This window comes from Gymnoscopelus microlampas (assembly GCF_963454915.1).
Source record: "Gymnoscopelus microlampas genome assembly, chromosome: 12".
Taxonomy (NCBI): domain Eukaryota; kingdom Metazoa; phylum Chordata; class Actinopteri; order Myctophiformes; family Myctophidae; genus Gymnoscopelus; species Gymnoscopelus microlampas.
The window spans coordinates 8,071,329-8,094,492 of record NC_139949.1 but is presented as its reverse complement, the minus strand read 5'-3'; the positions used below and the strand labels follow the sequence as shown (position 1 = coordinate 8,094,492).

At 42.2% G+C, this 23,164-nt stretch overlaps 1 protein-coding gene across 2 annotated transcripts in view; it reads left to right on the top strand.

Annotated features, from left to right (window-relative positions):
* The window catches only part of hlcs (holocarboxylase synthetase (biotin-(proprionyl-CoA-carboxylase (ATP-hydrolysing)) ligase)), an 87,462-nt gene extending 67,369 nt beyond the window's left edge, over nt 1-20,093 (top strand). For both annotated transcript variants that reach the window (XM_084074473.1, XM_084074472.1), the window contains 5 exons: nt 7,086-7,153; nt 7,674-7,834; nt 12,188-12,302; nt 14,038-14,251; nt 16,157-20,093. In XM_084074473.1, coding sequence (XP_083930599.1) covers nt 7,086-7,153; nt 7,674-7,834; nt 12,188-12,302; nt 14,038-14,251; nt 16,157-16,331 — 733 coding nt within the window. In that variant the 3' untranslated portion in view covers nt 16,332-20,093. The remainder of the gene's footprint in view (nt 1-7,085; nt 7,154-7,673; nt 7,835-12,187; nt 12,303-14,037; nt 14,252-16,156) is intronic.
* Nucleotides 20,094-23,164: the final 3,071 nt, after the last annotated feature.

The following is a 23,164-nucleotide window of genomic DNA, read 5'->3' as shown; positions in this document are numbered from 1 at the left end:
CTCAAGTAAATTTTAAATACAATACTTTTACTTTTTTTTTTTTTTTACTAACAGAGTATTTCTATATTGCGGTATTGATACTTTTACTTAAGTAAAACATTTTTTTGAGTACTTCTTCTTCCACCACTGGGCTGCCTTCAGGGATGCTATAGAGTTGGAAGTGGTTAAAAGTCTCCTTCCTGACAGCAGTGCAGGGAGGAGGGGTGTGTGTGTGTGTGTGTGTGTGGGGGGGGGGTCGGCTGCAGAGATGCAGCTGTGTGGGGCCCCCCTCCCCTCCCCCTGGTCCCTCATCGCCATGGAGACTGATTGTCACCGGGGCGGTGGTGGTCACGGAGGCTCCGGTGGTCCCTGCCCACGCACACTCTGCTCCCAATTAATGTCCCCCTCTGCACCGGCCCTCACCTAACCACCACTGGACACGCCGAGGTCACACACCACCCTAGACCCCCTACCTGTGTGTGTGTGTGTGTGTGTGTGTGTGTGTGTGTGTGTAGTGGTGTAAAGTAACTAAGTGCATGTACTCAAGTACTGTGCTTCAGTACATTTTTAGCGGTGCCAACCGCTCTACACTTGACTTTGTCCGTATGTCCGTCCGGATGAGCACGGGATGAGCACGGCAAAGAAGAAACACATACAAACACACGCGCACACACACACACACACACACACACACACACACACACACGGACTTGGAGATTGCTTATGCCATCTCTCCTCTCATTGGCCACACGTGCCATTGGTTATCAAAGAGGGGTCCAGGGACCACCAGCGTATGTTATGTCCGTCCGCCCGTGTGAGCACGGGATGAGCACGGGATTTTCAACAGCTATAACTCCAGTTTGCAGCATGGCACCAAGTCCAAATTTAGTATGTGGACTTAGACCACCAATAGGGACGAGCATGAATTGCTGAAGCCCCGCCCCCTCTGTCTTCCCATTGGCTGGCCTTTAAACAGCCATAACTCAAGTTCGCAGCATGCTACGGAGTACAAATTTTGCACATGGACTAAAACCACCAATAGGGACGAACTGTAATTACTTAAGCCCCGCCCCCTCTGTCTGCCCATTGGCTGGCCTTTAAACAGCCATTATTCCAGTTTGCAGCATGCTACCAAGTACAAATTTGGTAAGTGGACTCAGACCACCAATAGGGACGAACTGAAATGAGTTAAGCCCCGCCCCAAAGGCACCGCTTCCTTCACACAGGGTGTGATTTTTTAGGGATTTTTTACTTTACTGGAGTATTTCGCGGCACGTTGTGAGCTTGTAGATTTGCTATTTTCAAACATTTTAGCACTTTTACGTGTGTGTGTGTGTGTGTTGTGTGTGTGTGTGTGTGTGTGTGTGTGTGTGTGTGTGTGTGTGTGTGTGTGTGTGTGTGTGTGTGTGTGTGTGTGTGTGTGTGTGTGTGTGTGTGTGTGTGTGTGTGTGTGTGTGTGTGTGTGTGTGTGTGTGTGTACTTGTATCATCATACTTGTGATGTCCTCACAAGTATGGTAGAATTTGAGAAACAGACGTTGTTGTAAGAACCATTTTCCTGGCCCTTGAAAGAAACGTTGATGTTTTATGGTCAACACAGGTGTTTAGAGTTGTGCTTAACGATTAGGAAAAGGTTTCCGATTAAAGGGTTTCCGATTAAACTTGGTGGTTACGTTTAGAGCTACAGCGAATTTTTACTTGGTTGCCTGGCGGTGTTGTGCACCGAAAATAGCATTCATTTTTTAGTAATTGTGTGTGTGTGTGTGTGTGACCTAGGACACCATAAAAACAGAAAATGTAAAGGCTAGGGTTTGATTGTCGTTCCATGATGTGGATTTGTCAAGGCAGATTAAATGAATATTAACACACATTTGCACGGTACAGACGCTCTTATCCAGAGTGACTTCTAAAGTGTAACATCAGAGTAAATGTCAGGAACTCACAACAAGTAGAGTGCAAAGAAAAACACGTTAGTTCTACAAAGTTACTAGGATAGGTAAATATCAAACCTATCGTAGCATCTGTCTAAATAACATACTGTACATTTGAAACTATAAGATACCCGGTAAACAATGAACCTAGCAATCTGTTCAAACAACACTTATCCAAATAGAAATAACATTCTTAACAATTAACCCTTCACGTGATCGTTAAACATTTGACCGTTTTTTCACACCAAAACGAGTGAAGTTTTTTTAAGACTTGTGATTGTTAAAATCCTCAAAAAAAAACATGCTCCCTTTTTTCACCTAGTATTAATGTTTCAGCGATACAACATTAACCCATTAAGACCGGGAACGCATCTGCGTAACCACTCTAACCATTATTTTATAGCTTGGCTATTCAAAAATAGCAGATCTACAAGTTCATAGCGTGGCACCGAGTGCCGCGCTATGAACTTGTAGATCTGCTATTTTTGAAAAATAGTGAAAATGAATTTTTTTGATTTTTTTTCCCGAAAAACTGAAATTTAGAAAATCTTTAGAAGCGGCCTCAGGTCTGAATGGGTTAATATTCAACTTTATTCAAAGTATGTTTTCTCTGCCTGTCGAGGCTTCAAGGCGGCGGGGGCTCGCTTTCCGACAGACAGGCAAGCCTGCCTGCAAGCCGCCCAGGGCGATGTTTTGATTAGTAGTTTCTGTGTGTAGAGAGCTGCAGCGGACCACAGAGCCTGCCGTACAAACTGTCCACTGCAATTACCGTCCGCTAAGCCCCGAGTTAAAAAGCCAAAAAAAAAAAATGGCAGATCTACAAGCCCCACGGCGCAGCGCGTGCTTGCCGATCGGCTGTTTTCCGCACGAGCGAGATTGCGGTACGGCGGAGTGTATAGCTTGAGCTTTATGCCGACAAATTCCTCCCGTCTGTTGAATCCGCTTTTTTGGGCTATTTTTGGGAGCTACTACTTTTCTACTTTTCTCTGTCTCTCGCCTTCCTCCATGATTAGACGAATGGAAGGATTTTGTAATGTTCAAATTTAGTATCATTGTAGTTCATAATTCATGTTTTTTTTTCTTTTAAATACAATATAATGTTAAAGAAGCACTTTTAACCTTTTTGTATGAATACAATGTAATGTTGTCCAATCGGTATGGTAGAGTTAAAGGTAGGGTAAGTGATTTTCTTTGGTTAAAATAAATGTTAAATAGCTCTATATTCTGATAGTACTCATTGCTATAGAGTGTTTGTTCAGTAAAAGGAGTCTCCTTGTCTCTCCAGCTCTTTATAAAACAGAAAATGCATTTTCGTTTCAGTTTCAGTTTCAGTTTTCATTTACTATTCAATTTTATCCAATCAGGATAGAGAACTCAATCAGGATATAGATTAAACAAGTGAAATTGGAAGTGATGACACTAAGAAATGAGCAGGCAAAATTGGAACTGGAACACTATAAAAATTAAGCTTAAAAATGGGTACTTTCTCCTGATTGGCTGAGATTTTGACACCTACCGGAAAATGTATTTTCTGTTTATTAAAGAGCTGGAGAGACAGGGAGACTCCTGTTACTGAACAAACACTCTATAGCAATGATTACTATCAGAATATAGAGCTTTAACTTTTTCACAAAATACTTTTTGTTTTAACCAAAAAATATCACTTACCCTACCTTTTTTAATACAATATAACTTATACAATAGGGGTGGTTGTATTTCGTCTCCCTGCTCTTCTATTGAGACATTTAGATTGTGTCAAAGCCAAGGTCATGTCTCACCTAGACACAGGATCTGACACGAATTTTGACCTGATGGTCATGATTCAAATTATCCCCTGAGCAAGCACACAATGCTCTATTGGCTCAAAGGTAAAAATGTCAGCACTTGTACAGGAAAGCGGGTTCAAATTCGGGGTAGAAGAGGAAAATTACGTAGTGGTACCTCGCCAAAAAGTGTATTAATTTGTTAAGTTGCATAGTCATCAGTGTTGTGGCTATTTAAATAAGAAATGTAATACTCCATGTGTACTTCTCCTAAAAGATTTGTCTTGACAGTGTAAAGCTACACATTCCATACATAAGCCTACATATGGACAGGACTTTATTTAATACAACGACAAGCCTACTGCAAAGCCAAACCCCTAGAAGATCATGAAGCAGGCATAAGCTGATACTGATATGAACTCATTAAACAAAATCAAGGCTATAACAAATAACCCAAGTCAAACCGAGCTCATTTCGATGGCACATGTCCGAACAGTTCCGCCATTTTGTCTTTCCTCCCGCAGACCCTCAGTGGGTCTAAATATGCAGGCCCCCTTAATAACACACTATTACATAACGACCACATTGAACCCACCGTCTCCCCTCTGGCATGCTGGGAAATTCAGACGCTGATACTGAACTAATACTAGTGATACTGAACTAATACCAGTGACTCTAAACTAGTGATACTGGACTAATACTAGTGATGCTGAACTAATGCTACAACACTATTACTAGTGATACTGAACTAATACCAATGACTCTAAACTAGTGACACTAAACTAGTGATGCTGAACTAATGCTACAACACTATTACTAGTGATACTGAACTAATACCAATGACGCTAAACTAGTGACACTAAACTAGTGATACTGGACTAATACTAGTGATATTGAACTAATACTATAAAACTATTGCTAGTGATACTGAACTAATACCAATGACTCTAAACTAGTGACACTAAACTAGTGATACTGGACTATTACTAGTGATGCTGAACTAATACTGCAACACTATTACTAGTGATACTGAACTAATACCAATGACACTAAACTAGAGATACTGGACTAATACTAGAAGTAATTCTAAACTATAATTTACAATTCATGCATTTAGCAGACACTCTTAACCAGAGTGACTGCAAGGTAAACACATGAATAGAATGCAGAGAGACAGTGTCGTGCCTCAGTAATCTAGGATCACAGGTAAACCAAGAACCTAGCATCTGTCTAACCAATATACCATAAAAATAAAAACCTGTACATTGAACTTTAGGATGCAAAGTAAACGATGAACCTAGCATCTGTCTAAATAGCATGCTATATAGATTACATTTTACCGGAATCTAGTGATACATAACAAATACTAGTACAGAATAATAGCTATTATCATGAATGTGAATAGAATTTGTATCTTTGGAAAGGTAACAAGGTACCTTCACATTTCTGTCTGGGAAGCCAGCTTCTGTAGTATAAAATCAGTGTGTTGTTTCAGCAGACTAGACATGTAGATATGAAAAGAATGCATAAATGCCGTCTAGCTAAGTTATTTCACAGGGAAGACTGTAATGTTGTCCAGACTGTCTTTCATGCGATGGTGTGATGGTTTGGAGCGTGGACAAGTTGCATTTCCAGCTCTGGTCGTACATATAATTAACTACTATGACTGCAATGAAACTTTTTTTTGTAAGAACACTAAATCCACTACAATTCCCCCTAACCACTTTAACCCTGGCATCTATTTTTAGTGTTTTCACATTTATTAAAATAATAATGAGGGTTTGGGGTTGGGCTGATTTTGTAGTTTGTTTATCAGCTCAGGTGAAATAAATTACTGCCGATTAGAAACATGGCAGGCTAGTAAGCAACACAGCTGCACTTAATAATAGGTGTAAGATGCAGGTGTGTATATCTAACACACCCATTACTTGATTTGCAGCAGCTGTGTTGCTTTGCTTACATTACAACTCTAAGGCCAGTTTCATGTTTTTAATCTTCTGTAGTTTTTTAAACCTGAACTGGAAAACAAACTGCAAAATACGCCTATAGGGTTTCATGCCCCATTAAATGTTTTTACATTTCTTTTAGACATTTTTGCCAATGTTTTACCACTTCCAATTCTGCATAATGTGAAGTATTATTTTATCACTATACGCAGATTATACGCTATACAGTCATTCATGATGATTTTAGTGGGGAAAATATGTTAAATACATTTCTGCCTCGTGCTTATTGGTTCCATATCTTGATATTTAACGTCCTATGTGTGATTTTATTGTGCCTCCTGTGAGCCTGATCAATAGAGAGATGAGTTGTACAATATTGTGGTTCTATACATACATACAGCCCTAACACAGGCGCTTACCCCCCTGTACGCTATAGTGCATTACTGAGTAAATGTACCAGAGTGTGGGTCCCATCAGAATTCACTCGGCGTCCCTCAAGAGCCTGGAATTGAGCCGTCCCGCTCGCCTTTGTCAGCGAGTCTTTGTTGAGCCGCGGCTGCTTTAAACCGAAAGCCTACAAACCACTGTTTGGTCAAGAGGAGTTTGCACAGATTAAAGCCGGGGGGGCCTCGGTATAAGCTGATTTGGCAATGATTAGTCTCTTTGCATTATAATGGTTGCCAATCCCCTCCTCTTCTCACTCACTTTCAACCATCTTGAAGTGGGTCGTAGACGCTAGGGTTCTTTTTTCTTTTTCTTTTTAGCTTAATTTAGTATGCTCCGTTGTGGGAGGGTGTTGCTCGTCGAAAAGAGCAGATCTACAAGCTGTCAAGGCGTCATGACGTGACGCCTCGACAGCTTGTAGATCTGCTCTTTTTGGCGATCGACACCGTCGCACTGCATAGAATAAATGTGGCTTAAAGTCATGGAGTTTGTGTGAGTTTGCGTTGTGTATGTGTGGACTTTTCAATAAGACCCAGAAGAAAGGCTATACCAGCGTCAGTTTGTTTGTCATGCTCGTGGCATAGGCCTGTTGCAAGCCTACTTGTATTGGTTTTATTTTTTATTGTAATCTTTTGCACATGAGGGGGGGGGGATAGAATGAAATAATACAGACAGCAAAACATAAAGTAATTAGTTTGTGGGAGGGTTAAAATAAACCCAAATAGGCTTAGAATTGCATCAATCAACAGCTAGTAATTACAACAGAGAAATAACGTGAAGTAAAAAACGAACAAACGGGTGGTATGAATTGATCATAACTGAGCTCCTCTTTAGACTTTAGAAGAAAGAAAGGGATATGAAGTGTATTGCCATGTCTAGAGCTACAGAACACTGTTCGTACACTGTATGTACCTTGAGCATTAAAGCCGCATTCTGTAAGTTCTATGTCTTATTGTGAGCTTATAGTTGCTCATGCAACAAAGTATTAACCAGACGTTTCTCTTCCTGTGATGTTGTCCCCAGGCTGGTGCTGCATGTACCTGAAGATACAGGCCTGATCGCCATCGCTGCTCGACAGAGTCGAGGCCGAGGTAGCAGACCTAAATATACCACCAGTACACATCAACATGTACCTCAGTCAGTGGTGTAAAGTAACTAAGCACATTTGCTCAAGTACTGTACTTAAGTACAATTTTGAGGTACTTTTACTTAACTGGAGCATTTCCAATTTTCAGTACTTTTACTTCTACTCCACTACATCTCAGAGGCAAATGTTGTACTTTTACTCCACTACGAGTATTTGAAAACTTTAGTTACTAGTGACTTTGCAGATAAGAATTATTACATTATAAAACATACATTAACCACTTTACCCCTGTTTTATACCTAGGCTATTTGAAAAAAGATCTACAAGCTCTACAACGCGTCGCGTTGTGAGCATCCATATGAACATCCATATAAAACATCCATATAAGCATCCATATAAAACGTGTACATCCATATACACGTTTATACCAACAAAATCCACATCTTTGCTTAAAATGATCCAACATAGGGACACCAGGTTGAAAGTGGTTTTAAAACAGTGTGTTGTGTATGTTTTGTCATCAGGTCGTGGAGGGAACGCGTGGCTGAGCCCTGTGGGCAGTGTCTCCTTCACTCTAAACGTCCGGGTGGATTTAAATACCAGGCTGGGACAGAGTATACCATTCCTCCAACACCTGGCTGCCCTGGCTGTGGTAGAGGCAGTACGCACCTTACCTGGATACCAGGTGGGATACTACTACTACTAATAATACTACTACTACGACACACCTGCTAACATGTATGCATTTTGTGTAGCAGGTATTTTAACACATTGGGTGCCTGGATTTTTTAATAACAACTTACCGTGGGTGCCAGCATTCTCCCCATTGACTGCGCTTTGCTGTTTAAAGCTCTAGACTCCACGACGAGCAAATCCACGTAAAAAAAAGCATGCATTCATGTAGCGCGATGACCCTGGCTACATCCTGGAACGATAACATTTCATTCGCGAGTTACAACGGAGAGGGATCGCGCATCGTGCATGACCGGTTTTCCCCACCGGAAACAGATTCGGAGATGCAGACGTTTTAAAGAAGGAAATAGACAGGAAGCGGATGGGTAGCCATGTTTTTTTTCTCCGGTGATCCATCTGGCCTATCCTTCTCAGGATCACAATGGGTACTCCCAGAGCTGCTCTAGCCCCTCCTGTGTGAAAAAAACAAAAAGACACCAAAACCGTTTAAATAAGGTTTGGGCGCTCCGTGTCACTTTTTGCACCTTTTGCAAAACCGTATATATACGGTTTTGGCACCCCATGTGTTAACGTCAAAGTACGCTGATTTTTTATTTTATTTTTAATGACATTATTTTTGAAATATGTTTGAGGTTTCCTTAAAATTTCTGACAGCAGTAACTTTTTGAAATGTGTTGAAATAATAATTACAAAGGATATGAAGTAAATGTAAACGTAAATATAAAAAGTATGCATAAAAAAAAGTGCTCAAGCCTGCACTCTGAGCAGAGCGCACGTCTCTGCCAGGAGCATCCCATAATAATGCTGTGTTTGACAGTGTTCTGTGTCGTACTTGCTCTCTCTACGTGAATGCGTCAGCCAGTACACAGCTGTGTGTCAGAGAACCGCTGCTTGTTGTCAGGGCTGTCATGATCAGGACATTTTGGTTGATGATTAATTGCCACAAATAATTATGATGATTTAATTGCGTCTTTGGCATTGAACATTGGAACGTATAAATAGAAATTACATTTGTGTTTGCCCTTTAGGCTTCGTAAATAGAAATTGCACAGACAAATAACTTAAATATACAAAGAAATGACTGACGATGACCAGTACCAGTAATCAAAATAATTGTGCTATGGCCAAAACAGGCCATATATTTAATAATGTTATGCAACCATTGCATCACATCACAACGCCTTGTGAGCTTGTAGATCTGCTCTTTCTGCTAAATGTGAAACTTCTTAAATGTTGGAAAATGTATCAACAGATGAATTCATACAGATGAATGGAAACAACTCTGACGATTATGCTAAATAATTGCTTTCAGGCTAGTCTACCTTTAACACAGAACCCGCAAATCAACACTTGTTCTTTATGCGTTATAAATAAAATGTATTATTATTATTATCAGTGGGTAATAATTGAACATCAAATGATAGCATTTTTAAGAGCAATGTCAGGACCTTAATAGAAATAAGCCCTTGGGCTTTATTGTGTTTTTATCCTCGATGATGCTATGACTGTATGTCAGCAAAGTGCTACTACTGTGCTCTTTTTTTATGTGATGTCTCCAAATAAAATCAAACAATTAAAACGGATACAATTACAACAAAAAATATAGCTGCAAGCAGCGATAATATGGGGCCAGGAGAGAGAAAGAGAAATGATAATTCCTTTAACAGGTCAGTTCATGAAAGTCCTTGCGGTCTTGTTTCCAATGAGTGCCTGTGAGCAATTAGGGGTTAAGAGTCTTGCTCAGGGACAAATTTCATTTCATCGACACATTTGCTGACCTGGCCTGGAATCGTACCTGGGGCAACCAGAGCGGGCTCACTAACCACTCAGCTATGGCCACCCCTGAGAGAGAGAGAGAGAGAGAGAGAGAGAGAGAGAGAGAGAGAGAGAGAGAGAGAGAGAGAGAGAGAGAGAGAGAGAGAGAGAGAGAGAGAGAGAGAGAGAGAGAGAGAGAGAGAGAGAGAGAGAGAGAGAGAGAGAGAGAGAGAGAGAGAGAGAGAGAGAGAGAGAGAGAGAGAGAGAGAGAGAGAGAGAGACGGAATAGATTGAAGAGACATAGAGAGAGACAAATGGAATAGATTGAAGAGACATAGAGAGAGACAAATGGAATAGATTGAAGAGACATAGAGAGAGACAAATGGAATAGATTGAAGAGACATAGAGAGAGACAAATGGAATAGATTGAAGAGACATAGAGAGAGACAAATGGAATAGATTGAAGAGACAGAGACATGGAAACGGAATAGATTGAAGAGAAAGACATGGAAATGGAATAGATTGAAGAGAGAGAGAGAGCGCCATGGAAACGGAATAGATTGAGTCATGTTTTTTGCATTTCAACTTAAATGAGTCTGCATCAAGTGAGGCTTGAACCGGCAACCTTACGGTCATGAAGCACTCTTAGGTAGCTGCAACACTACCTATAGTGCTATATCTTTGTCCAGGCTGATATTGTCTGTTGAGGATCACAAACTCTTGCCTTCTGTCATGACCCAAGCCCCTGTTTCACTAACACTAAGATCACTCGTTCACAAAACATTTACCAATGAAGAAATTGTACATCTCCTCAGAACCAAAATTAGTGAAAGTAGCCGATCTACAAGCTCACAAACCATTAAAAGTTGTCAGATTGTACATTGGCTATTTTCACAATGAAGTATGTTATACATTGAAAAAACATACTCTCATTGCTATCTGAAAAGTTGTGAGATTGTAGATCAGCTGTATGTAAAAAACACTCAATTAAGTATTTCATGTTATCTTTAACAATTGCAGATGTATTCATTGATAGTCATGTTGTGTGAAATGCAACTTAGATGAAGTCTGCACCAAGTGAGGCTTGAACTGGTGACCTTCAGGTTGTGGGGCACACATTTAAGCGAGAAGCCACCAACAGACAAGAACCTGTGAAAAAGGAGATCACACAGATCATACAGTTTCACGCAAATAGCTGAAAAATCCTGGGTTTAAGTGTTTTTCAAACTGCTCAAGATTGCGGACAATCTAAGGGCGGTGCTTACTGGTCAACGTGATAGATGTGTTCCTCATTAGTCAAGGCACATGTGTAAGCAGGTCTAATGGCTGTCGGCCAAACGAGGCATGACTTTTGCCTGTTTAAAGTTTCAATTTTCAAAAAATTGCTATAGCGCCCCCGTTTGACCAATTGGAGTAAGATTGGTTTCAGTGATATTTGGAATGGCCCTTTACATTTCTGCAAAGTTTCAAAGAATGGCAAGTCTGCATGTATGTGTTAGGGGCAGATGAATAATTGTCATAAAACTGCAATATTCATTGGCTCATTAAAGCTTCATTTTTTCACTTATGGAAGATATTTTGCAAACGTTTTTTGGTATAGGTCCAAAGTTCATGTGTAAAAAGTTTCGTGCAGATTACTCAAAAATCCCAGGAGGAGATAGGTTTTAACTGTTTTTCATATAATTCAAAATGGTGGGAGATCTAAAGGTCAGAGGTCAAAAGTCAGAGTGTGAAAGTTGTTCAGCATGAGGAGACGCATGTGTGCATCGAAGTTTCATGGCTGTAGGTGAAACAGGGCATGAGTTGTACCTGATCAAAGTTGGCATTTTTCAATTGAGTGCTATAGCGCCACCTTTTGACGAAAGATTGTGAGAATTATTTCTTGATCGTTTTTCATGACCATCTATCATATGGCCGAGTTTCATAAAAAGCGACTGCACGGTTCAGCCAGAACTGCCAAAAGTGGCAGAAGAAGAAACGGAATAATGCGAATAACAATATGGGTCCATGCTGGAAGCCTGGCCCCATAACTAGTTGCAGTATATTCAGGTATACTGTATCCCCAGAATGAAATATCATTTAGTGCTCGTACTACCACCACACACAGTTAGCATGTTGGCTGTGTGGTGGAGGTCTGCTAGTACCATGGTGCTGATAACCTCAGTCCTCAAACATAAATGATAACGGTTCCACCAAAGCCACACCAATAAATCAGCACAGAAGCCACAGACGTCAGCATGGTGTTACTTTAATTAATAGCAGGCCACAATGACTAATGGAACCCTTATTACCAAGCTGCAGCACACAAGCTCTGATGGTGTATGTGTGTATGTGCGTATGAGTTTACGTGCGTTTGTGTGTGCGTGCTCTTCCACCTGTAGGTAGACAAAATGTCTTAGATAGACATAATAGATAGATGAATGTCTGTCTGACTGTACTTGCCTTTTATTTTGTGTGACTTGGCATGGTCGGCAAAATGGCGGACCGACTTCTACTTCCGGTTCGAGTGAGGACAGAGGAGCTAGGATAGAGCAGGATAAGAAGGCAGACACTGTCAAGTTCCAAATTAACTGTAAACTCCTTCTTCTAGGACCTAGACCTGAGGTTGAAGTGGCCAAACGACATTTACTACAGCGACCTGATGAAGCTGGGTGGAGTGCTGGTGACTTCCACCGTCATGGGACCAACCTTCCATCTGCTGATTGGTGAGAATACGTGTGTGTGTGCGCGCGTAGGGTTATCGAGCGAATATTTTGTGCCAGGGACCCCCATATAAGATTTGTGTATTTAAAATGTTTCAAAATATTCCAAATATTTGCCTTTTTCTTTTTCAAGATTCTTTGAAAATAGCAGATCTACAAGCTCACAACGCGTCGCATCGCGACGCGTTGTGAGCTTGTAGGTCGTCTATTTTCAAATAGCCGATGTATATAGGTTTAAATTGGTTAAACTGATTCGCTTCTTTTGGGCTTTTTTTTCGTAGACCTGGTTGCTTGTTTCTCTCGCAAAATCTGGCAACACTGGCCCAGACCACCAAAACACAAAGTGTATGCCGTCACTGTCGGGGCAGAAATCTTGTATCTCCATATTTCGACTTTTAATGATTTCAGTTAAATAACAGCAATTTGTATTTAGTGACGAACTGAGCCAGTCCTCCTTACTCAAGGAAAATACTGTTTTTTTCCCACAGCACAAAAAAAAAGGCGTGCGTGTGTGTGTGTCTGTCACTTGTTCCATCTGGGTCGGTGCGGTTCACATTATTAACAACCGTGGTGCAATTATGGCGAACGAGTGGCCTGCCATGACGCTTGTCACTGACGGCGAGCGGAGTGTCACTTACGCGAGCGTAGTGACAGTGACGCTTTCTGTCTGTCGGGACCTTTAACATTCCAGACAGCCACTAATCCTCATCCCACAACAACAAATCATACGTTAAAACGTATTTCACAGCAGCTGCATTCCTCTTGCCGGACACACTACTGCTTTGCATGATAGATATCTGACAATTCTTGTTTATGTCGTTTTCATAAACAAGAATAGGTTCTATGCACAGCAGCCATATTGGAGAGAAATTGGGCGTCTTCCTTGCTTCCTTCACAGGTGTTACCAATGATGCTAATAAAGGCTTTGTTCTGGTCAAACAGAGTCTAGGGTGCCGATATTATGCATGTTGGCTCACCGGGAAGAGGTTTCAAAGTGGGGTCCAGGGACCCTTGTGGTTCCTTGAGGGGGTTCCAAATGGAACCTTACAGGTGTGTAATTCTGAGAGTGTATAAATTCCATTTGTACACTCACAGAGTTATGGGGGTCCTTGAAATTGAAATGTTTGAGAACCACTACATTAAATGGAATAGAGCCATCATTATTATCATTGGTGGTCACACGCATAGAGCCTATTGTCAGATACTTATGCAGGTAAATAAAAAGCTGAGATGTTAAGGAAGGCCTTTATCCACTTACCTATGTACCTACAGTAGTTTACTGGAGTCCCTCAGGGCTCTACACTAGCCCCCTCCTTTTTTTGCGCCAAACTGAATATCCTGGCTGAAAACCAATTTTGAATGGTTTTATTGTCTCCGCCAGGCCGAAGGAAGATAGCCAATCTACTTGTAGGTGTACTCATTGCTGTGTGCTACACCAGCATAACGACGAAGTATACTGTAATTCACACTTTACTTCATGGTTAAAATCGAACCAACATAGTGATACTTTTGTGCTTTTCTTTCTTTCTTTGTCTCATAATTGTTTCTGTCTTTCTTGCTTTTCCCCCCGTACAAGCCTCACGTGTGTTAAATGAATGTTTTGTGCTTTTATCTCAATCATACCACTTCACAACCAATATCGTCATACAACACATTACCGCAGCCCAGAGAGGACACACAAACATTCCAAACAGTTCCACATTTGAACGTTTTTTTTTTTACATGTGTTTTCCCTCAGGCTGTGGCTTCAACGTCAGCAACAGTAACCCTACCATCTGCATCAATGACCTGGTGCTGCAGCACAACAGACAGCACGGCACACAGCTGGAGGCCCTGAGCCCCACTCAGCTGATCGCCCGCACCGTCACCTCGCTGGAGGGCCTCATCGCCGCCTTCCAGCAGCAAGGAGCCGACGCCGTCCTGCCTCTCTATTATAAGAGATGGCTGCACAGGTACGCACACCCGCCCTAACACTGATACGGGGCCTGGACCAATGGTTCTCAAACTTTTTCATGTCAAGGACCCCCAAATTGACACTTATTACCCTGTGGACCCCCATAAGAGAAGATTGTTACGCCTCCAGCAGTGATTCTCAACCATTTTAATTTCAAGGACCCCCAGTTTGATATGCATTAAGCTGTGGACCCCCATTTAATGACATTTCTATCTCTGGGACACCAATTTATATTGTAAAATGTATGCTAATTTAACTCTGAGAGTGTAGTAACGGGTCCATTTGGTTCCATTTGTACACTCTCTGAGTTACAGACCCATAAGGTCAATTTGGTTCCTAACTATCCATCATTTAGCTGGGGACCCCCTGGAACTCCCTCAAGGACCCTTGGGGGTCCCCGGACCCCACTTTGAGAACCAATGCCCTAGACCACCCATTATCCATGTTTTGATCCATGTTTAGTCAAAAGGTGGAACAATGTATTTGAAAGACATATGGTTGATTATGATTGATGGACACAATTTAACCATTAAAAAATATTTAGAAACTTTTGAATGTTCACCTTTAATGACCAGGTTGAAAGTGGTTAAAATTGGGACACATGCATAATTAATAATTGCCGATAACAGTGTTGTCAAAAAAGTCAAAGAATTCCAAGGAGCATCGCGAGATCAGTTGTCCCCCAGGGCTCTATACCAGATCCGCTAGTATTTCCCTCTACACCACATCTCTTCACCGAAAATTGCAGAGCAACTCGTTGTAGCAGGGTTTCTGTTAGCCGGTATTTACCGGCCATTGACCGATACAATTTTCAATTCACCGTTAATTATAAACACCACCGGCCACCGTGGCCGATTGGGAAAATGCTGTTATTAGGCTTTATAATTTAAGCCTATTATTAATATTATTATTTGGATAAAGTAACACAACATTGCATGATTGCAATACGTAGTTTACAACCATTAAACCCTATCATCATAATGGTTTAATCCCTAACAGCCTGCTGCTGCTGCGCTGTGCGCTGCAGTTATCTGATAGATCAGCCTATTCGTCGTACGATGGTGTCGCGCGTTGAAAATATCAGACCTACAAGCTCAAAACGCGTCACAACGCGCCGTGTTGTGAGCTTGTATGTCTGCTATTTTCGAAACGCAACAACTCCGTCGTACGGCGAAGCACAAATCAGGCTTTACACAGCTGTCTGCGTCTCCTCCTAATCAGCACTGAGTACGGGTCTGGTTCACTCGGGGGGTTCCGAGGTGATAGAATCTCAAGCCGGGCCCAATTGACGATAATAAAATGCAGGGACCGGAACTCGTATGGGTCGTGGATATTATACAAGCAAGCACAGTGAAAGTTGGTGACTCATACATTGCAGGCAACTGAGGCAAGTAATCAACCTCCCTTGCGCCACCATTCATGATGACATAATTAACATTAACGAAACAAAACAAAAGCTGTAGGTTTTGCATATTAAGGTTGAATGAGATGTAAAGCCCAAAACATATATTCATTTGTTTATACGGTGCGACGGAGTCGCGCAAGCAGTTCCCCCACGGCCACTTTATTCAGTTATTTTTTGGCAAGTGACACCTCTGCATGATAGAGTAGATAGATATTATTTTGTTAACTATAAAAACAGGAACAGCTTGCATCTGTGATAAAGTGGAAAGAAGCGCAGTGCTAACGTAAGGAGGTGTATAAGTTGGGTGCGCCGTGCATGTACCCTATCTGCAAACACGCATGTGAGACGTTAATTATAATATGGCCGATTTAATGTATTCTTTGGCCGGTAAAATATAATCCTGTCGGTCAAGGTGGCCGAGGTCAAAATTGCCTAGCGGAAACCCTGGCTTGTAGATCAACACGTTTTCACCAAATGTTCTCTATATCTTCTCTCCAGTGGGACTCGGGTGCGTCTGTGGAGCGAGGACGGGCCAGAGGCCGAGGTGGTGGGTCTGGACGCCAGCGGCTACCTGCAGGTGTACTGCAAGGAGCAGGGGGTGGTGTCTGTGGAGCCTGACGGAAACTCCTTCGACATGCTGATGAACCTGCTGGTCAGCAAGAGGACCAACTGACCACTGCACCACCACCTGACCTTCTGACCTTCTCCCTCGACATGCTGACGAACCCGCCGGTCAGCGAGAGGACCACCCGACCACTTCACCACCACCTGACCTTCTGACAGACATGACTGGACCTCCTGACATTAACCACTTGAACCCCCAACTTGAAATGGGGAACGTTAGCCAAAAATGGCAGATCTGCAAGCTCGCCGCGCGTTGCAACGCGACACGTTGTGAGGCTTGCAGATCTGCTATCTGCTCTTGTAGATCTGCTACTGTAGCTGCTTGCCGATCCGAAGAGATTTGGTGCAGAAGGGGGAAAAAAGCAGTCCAAGTACAACGCCAACTCGGGTCCGTTTTACTGAGTATAGAGGGTTTAAGTGGTTAAAGGAGCACTTCACCCATTTTCAACCGTATCTTCGTGTAATCGGTCCATGGCACCATTTCCGTCTACTCACTCTGCGTCTCATTGGTGGGCTGTGGACCGTTCAGAAACCTGCCAACCAATGACATCATTGATGGGGATTCCAAGCTAATAGAAACTACAGCCTTTCTCTTAAAAATAAAAAGTTACCGAACTACTGATGATGTCACTGGTAGGCAGGTTTCTGAACTGTCCACAGCCCCCCCTCTGAGACGCAGAGCGAGTGGACAGAAATTGTGTCATCTTGTAATGAGCATTAGTGAGGACCAGTTATGCAAGGGATAATTGATGGGTCGCCGCTACACGTCGGTGCCTAATCACCCTGTCGGGATTTATTTCCCAAGAATGACCGGCCAACCGTCAATTATCCCCCTTATTACACAGCTACTTGATAGATAAATTAATAAATTGACCCAAAAGTAACAACAAAACAAAGTATTTCCTTGCTTACGGCAATGTAAGTATTCCATAAGTGTTAAGCTGGGTGGACACGGTCGCCTCAGAAAACAAGGAAGTGTTGATCAAATAGAATACATTTTTGTTTACTGCATCATCTTTTTTTTTACCCCAAAGACCAAGGAGATATGATTTTTCGAAGATCTAGACTCCCATCCACTTCCTTGTTAACTTAAAACTTAAAACTTCTGTATCTCGGCTCCTGAGTACTTTTTTTTTTCAATGAAAAATCTTGGCAGTGGGCAAACGCGGCCAGAAATAATTCAGGCAGTGAATGAGTTAAGAGCAATGTTTAGCTGTAAATTAAATTGTTTATTTGTTTTCTTGGCTGTCATGTTGGATACAGCACAAAATCAAGCAGCTTTAATTAGATGGCGGTCTGTTATAGAGCTCATCGGTCAGAAATAACACACAACTGAATTCAGTGATTGACCAATCAGAATCAAGCATTCAACCAAGCCGTGTAATAAATGAAGATAAGGTTTAATGTGGGTAAAGTGTTCCTTTGAGGACCTTCTCAGAGCTCTGAGGAGCAGCCTCTCCAACGCTGGAGCTGAAGTAATGACATGTGTCTGGAGATAGAGCTAATGCTAGAGCTGACCAATTCAACCAAACTTTATGTAAATGTATTCATGTATTTTTACCCCTAAATGTCTTTGATGCCAGTGAACATTCTTGGCCCTAAATGCTACTTATATCTTTGATTGATATTGTCGCTATCGCATGGAAACCTTTTATGTCCAGAACCGTTACTGTTCATGAAATAATCAGTTGTTTTTTGATTGAATGCTTTATTAACACATTGCAAACAGTAGAGCAGGTACAATTACACAAGCAATACCAAAAGGATAGCACAAAAAAAGCCCCCAGGGCTTGTTTCCATTGTGGTCCTCCTACTGTATGTATTCAATTCATAATCAGGACATACAAGACAATACAATACAACTCATCAGCAATACCAGGAGCAATAAAAGGTATATTTACTATTAAAACACGAGGGGGACACCCTCAAAACGCTGACGGTACTCTCTGGTGGCAAGCTAGAAGACTTAGGGTGGTTTTGAAAGAAGATAAGGAGTCACAAAATTTGATGGCTGGTGGCACCGCACCGTGACGCGTCATTAGCTTGTAGAACGGCTATTTCCGCTGCTTTTGCGAGATAATGTCATGCGACGAGAGGAAATATGGAGATACGAGGTTCTATTTCTATAACAGTGGTATTCTATTGCTTTTTCGTCCCTCCCCCCATGAATGCTATTTCAATTAATTCTCATTTGTCAGGATTTCCCCGTTCCAAAATCGAGTGCGTACATGAGCGTTTGGTTTTAAGGGCAGCTATAACCAGCCGTGTTGCTTCCAGAGCCTGTATTCCAGGAATCTTCTCACATTTATACCGTATAATATAACCGTGTTAACAGGGTATACCCGTTTTAACTGTAATTTGGGACCTTTAATATGCATGTATGTGGTTGTGTTGGAAAGATACGATTCCATGTGGTTTTTATCTGGACTTATACGAGCTCACGAGGCGTTGCAGCGCGACACGTGAGCTTGTTCACTGGCTGTTTCCAGTGTGCGACACTGGCCATGCAGCCCAGTATAAATGGGGCTTAAAGGAAAGTACAACATATTCTCACTCGCAAGCGGTAATTTAGGAGCGGCATAAGAAAAGATGTGACCAAACGGCAAACGTTTGACGCGAGGGGGGGGGCACCCGTCTTGTCATTTTACGACGTCCCATAACCCGACCTAGCCTGGAAAAGCCCCTCCCTGCGGAAAATCTCATTTCCATTTGATTTCAGGAAGGAGTCTGGCATGAGGGCTTGTTTGGCTTTTTTTCCCCGTCCACCAGGTGGACGAGCCTATCAGCGTCCTTAGCCTGGTAAAGCCCCTCCTCGCTCATCGTTGTGTGATTGACAGCGAAAGTTGGCCAATCAGGTGGCGAGTTCGAGTGACCCCGAATGGATCCGAGTGCAGCCGACGGCGGCTGTTGTTTTCTGTCCGCTGTTTTTGGTTTCGGTTTTAAAACTTGAAAACGCTCTCAAACTTCTTTTTTGAGGCACGGAATTTACTTTTAAGATATCGTTCGGATAGAATTTAGTTGTTTAACTTCATATATGTGGTCAATTAATCATGACAGAGCCTATTTAAAAATACAAATTCAAAGAACCGGCAGGGGCGGGCAGTGACACGCATGTATCCGAATAAGGCAACCTATTTTGGGCATGGCCCTTTCAAAAGTCCCGTTGCGTCACATTGGTCTGGAGGTGGTAAAAACCGAACTGCTGATTGGCTGAAGGGGAACAACTGCTGATTGGCTGAAGGGGTTGTCAGTCAACGGTATTACTCCCGCCCAACTCCAGCCCACAGTAAAAAAAACACACACAGGTTCTCATGCCAGACTCCTTCCTGAAATCAAATGGAAATTAGACTTTCCGGAGGGAGGGGCTTTACCAGGGCTAAACCCGGACCACACTGGAACGCAGAAGTGGCGTTCCCAAGGGTGACGGCTACGCGAAAAAAAATCTGTTAACGCAACGGAGGCGTCCGAAGCGCACTTGAGCCACAAGAGGCACCCGCTGAGCAAGCCGCAGAATTACGTCAAATAGATTGACCCAAAAGTAACCGAAACCCTGAAACGTCAAGTATGACTCGAGAGTGAGAATGTGTTGGAAAGTGTAAGACCGCACTGAACACGTGTGTATTAGTGGGTCTTTGCGTGTGTGTGTGCGTGTGTCTGTGCTGGTATAACTTCAGTGTGACGTGTGACATCGCTGATGACTTCCACGCTAGCTTTTGGATGTTGATGTGATAGTTTTTCACTGAGCTGTTGGATTATAGGCCGCTAACAGCATCCATTTCACATGTATAAATAAAGTATTATTTTAATAACATTTTTTATTCGCATGCGTTTCTTTGTCTCTATATCAGCTCAGTTCACACAACTTGTACATGTTTTCATTCATTTGAGTATTTTTATTGAAGTGCTGTACATTAGCACATACAGTAGCCAGAATGTTGTCCTCTTTACATTCCATTAGGAACATTGGAGACCAGCTAAGTTAAGTTAAACACGTGTATTGTGATAATCATCGCTATAGCGTGCTCCTGATTGGATGAAAGAGAGTCTCTCTGGCTCTCTCTTTCATCCAATCAGGAAAGAGAGAGACCATTTATCAGCTTCAATTTCAGTGTTCCACTTCCAATAGGCTCTGTGCACAGCAGCCATTTTGGAGAGAAATTGGGTGGCATAGTGGTTGTCTTATTTTCAAGGACCCCCATAACTCTTGAGAGTGTACAAATGGAACCAAATGGACCCTTACAAATGGAACGTGCCTTATATTAAGGGTATTAAGGGGATAGTGTAGTACAGACCCTTATGACCCTCAGAGTTAAATGAACACTGAAGATTTACGTGTACATTGGAGTCCCAGAGATTTTTTTTTTTTTATCAAATAGGGGTCCATGGCCTATCAAAGTGGGGCTCCTTGAAAAGACAAAGGTTGAGAATCATTGCATTAAATCAGGGGTGGGCAACTTTGATGATGGAGAGAGCCACTATATTTCCACAATAACTCCAGAGGGCCACATTGCATACTGTCTCTCTGTATCTTTACTTTTTTCGCCATTCTATGTCACACAAAAGTAGCAAAAACAGCCGATTTACAAGCTCAAAACGCGTCGCAGTGCGACGCGTTTTGAGCTTGTAGATCTGCTATTTTAGCTATATTTGAATTGGAATCCAGAATTTGTTTGCGATTTTTTTTATTGGAAAAGTACATTTTTTATTTAATTTCAAATGCATTTAGTTATACTTATGTTAACTTAAACTTAAATACAAATACATTGGACATAAAAAAGACAACAGAATTGTAATACCAGACATTAAGCTACAAATATATACTGAAGTAATTAAAGCGGGTCATGTTTGCATGTTTGTAATTGTAACAGCTGAAATCAATAATATATCAGTATTCTGATATTAACCTGTGGGCCGCCTTAAGTGAAGGTGGGGGCCGCCAGTTGCCCATGTATGCATTAAAAGAAGGAGTGACTGCAGTATCATGAGTCCCAAAGCAGGGAGGACATATTTTCACGTGTAAATAAACTCTTTCACCTCACAGTCAAACTGTGTTCAATCCAGCGTACTGTAGGTAAAACCTGCTACAGTAAATGGGGGCGTACAATAATAAGCGTATAATAACTGTCTTAACTGCATAGGCTGCATCCAATTTTGAGAGGCTTGCGTGCTGCCGGTGTTCATACTTTCACTTCATCTGCAGGGATGATGCGCCCAGAAGGCCGAGGTGCTCCGGACAAATGATGTGCCATCAAGGAGGGCTGGGATCAGCCACAAAGAAATGGAAATACCCCCCCTCTCCCCCTACCCTACCCTGCCCCCCCCCCAACCATCACCAGCCCCCCGTCCCAACGCAAAGCCCCCCATCCGTCCCCCCCAACATCCCCAACATGTAGAGCCCCCATCTCACACACCTCATCAGTCCCCCACAGAGAGAGAGACACAATGCTAGTCTCCCACCCGCTCTCTCTGCTCTCCTCTCTCTGCATCCATGGCAGCACGGTACATATATACAGTGAAACCCTGAATGTTAATTCAGAGCATACCGAGGGTCCGTTTGTACGCACTAAGGACAGGAGTCTTCAACTGGGGGTCCGGGACCCCTAGGGGGTCCTCAGGCCTACTATAGGGGGTCCGCCAAATCTTTGTGTGATAGTATTTCGTTTTTTACATTAACCACTTGAACCATAGAATTCCTTTTCTGAGGGGAACATTAGCCAAAAATAGCAGATCTACAAGCTCTCAACGCCTCGCGCTGCGAGGCGTTGAGAGCTTGTAGATCGGCTATTTTTGGCTAAGAGGTATAGGTGTAGAGGGCAAAAAGAACAGACTAAGTAAAAATTTTTAATCTGAAACACAATTTTATACAATATAGAGTAGGGGGTCCCTGCTTCATCTCTCTCTCAGCTAGGGGGTCCTTGGCCTGAAAACGTTGAAGACCCCTGCACTAAGGACAGGAGACTTCAATGTTTTTCAGGCCAAGGACCCCTTAATTAGCTGAGAGAGAGAGAGAGATATGAAGCAGGGACCCCCACTACATATTGCATAAAATTGCGTTGCAGATTACATTTTTCATTGATTTCATAGATAGCTTTCATATAGACTTGTTTGACGGTGTTGTGTATTTTTGGGGGGGGTTTTGTTTATACATGATCTTTTCTATTAATATGTTGGATTCATGGTAATGTGTATTTTCAGACATTTGACCTCTTAAACCCTCATTACTTAGTAAACTTGACCTTTGGCTCTGTAGTAGGTCTACTGTTTTCCCCTCTACACAAAATCTCTAGCGATGTGTTGTGAGCTTGTAAGTCTGCTATTTTGGGCTAATGTTCACCTCAGAATAGGGAACCTCTTTGATTGATTGATTGATTGAATACTTTATTACCAGTTTGCAAAAAAGGCACAAGAAAGTACAGTTCGAGAGCTTGTAGATCGGCTATTTTTGGCAAAGAGGCTATAGGTGTAGAGGGAAAAAATAGCAACTACAGTAAGTAAAAAAAAACTTTAATCTGAAACACAATTTATACAATATAGAGTAGGGGGTCCCTGCTTCATCTCTCTCTCAGCTAGGGGGTCCTTGGCCTGAAAACGTTGAAGACCCCTGGTGTATATCCATATTCTAACTTTTTGTGTTTTTTTTTTAAATCATAGGCCTACTACAGCGTCACACAAAAGCATAAAAAGTAGCAGATACAAGCTTGAACCATGGCGGGGTCCGGGGCTCATCTCTGCAGATAAGGGGGTTATATATCTCCACACTGGCCTAGGAACGCCTCAGGATCCCCCAGTCAGAGCCGGTGATGTGTCTCCAGGGGGAAAGGAGAAGTATAGTCTGGGATTCTCTGCTCGTTACCTTATACCTCCATGATCCAACTTTGAATA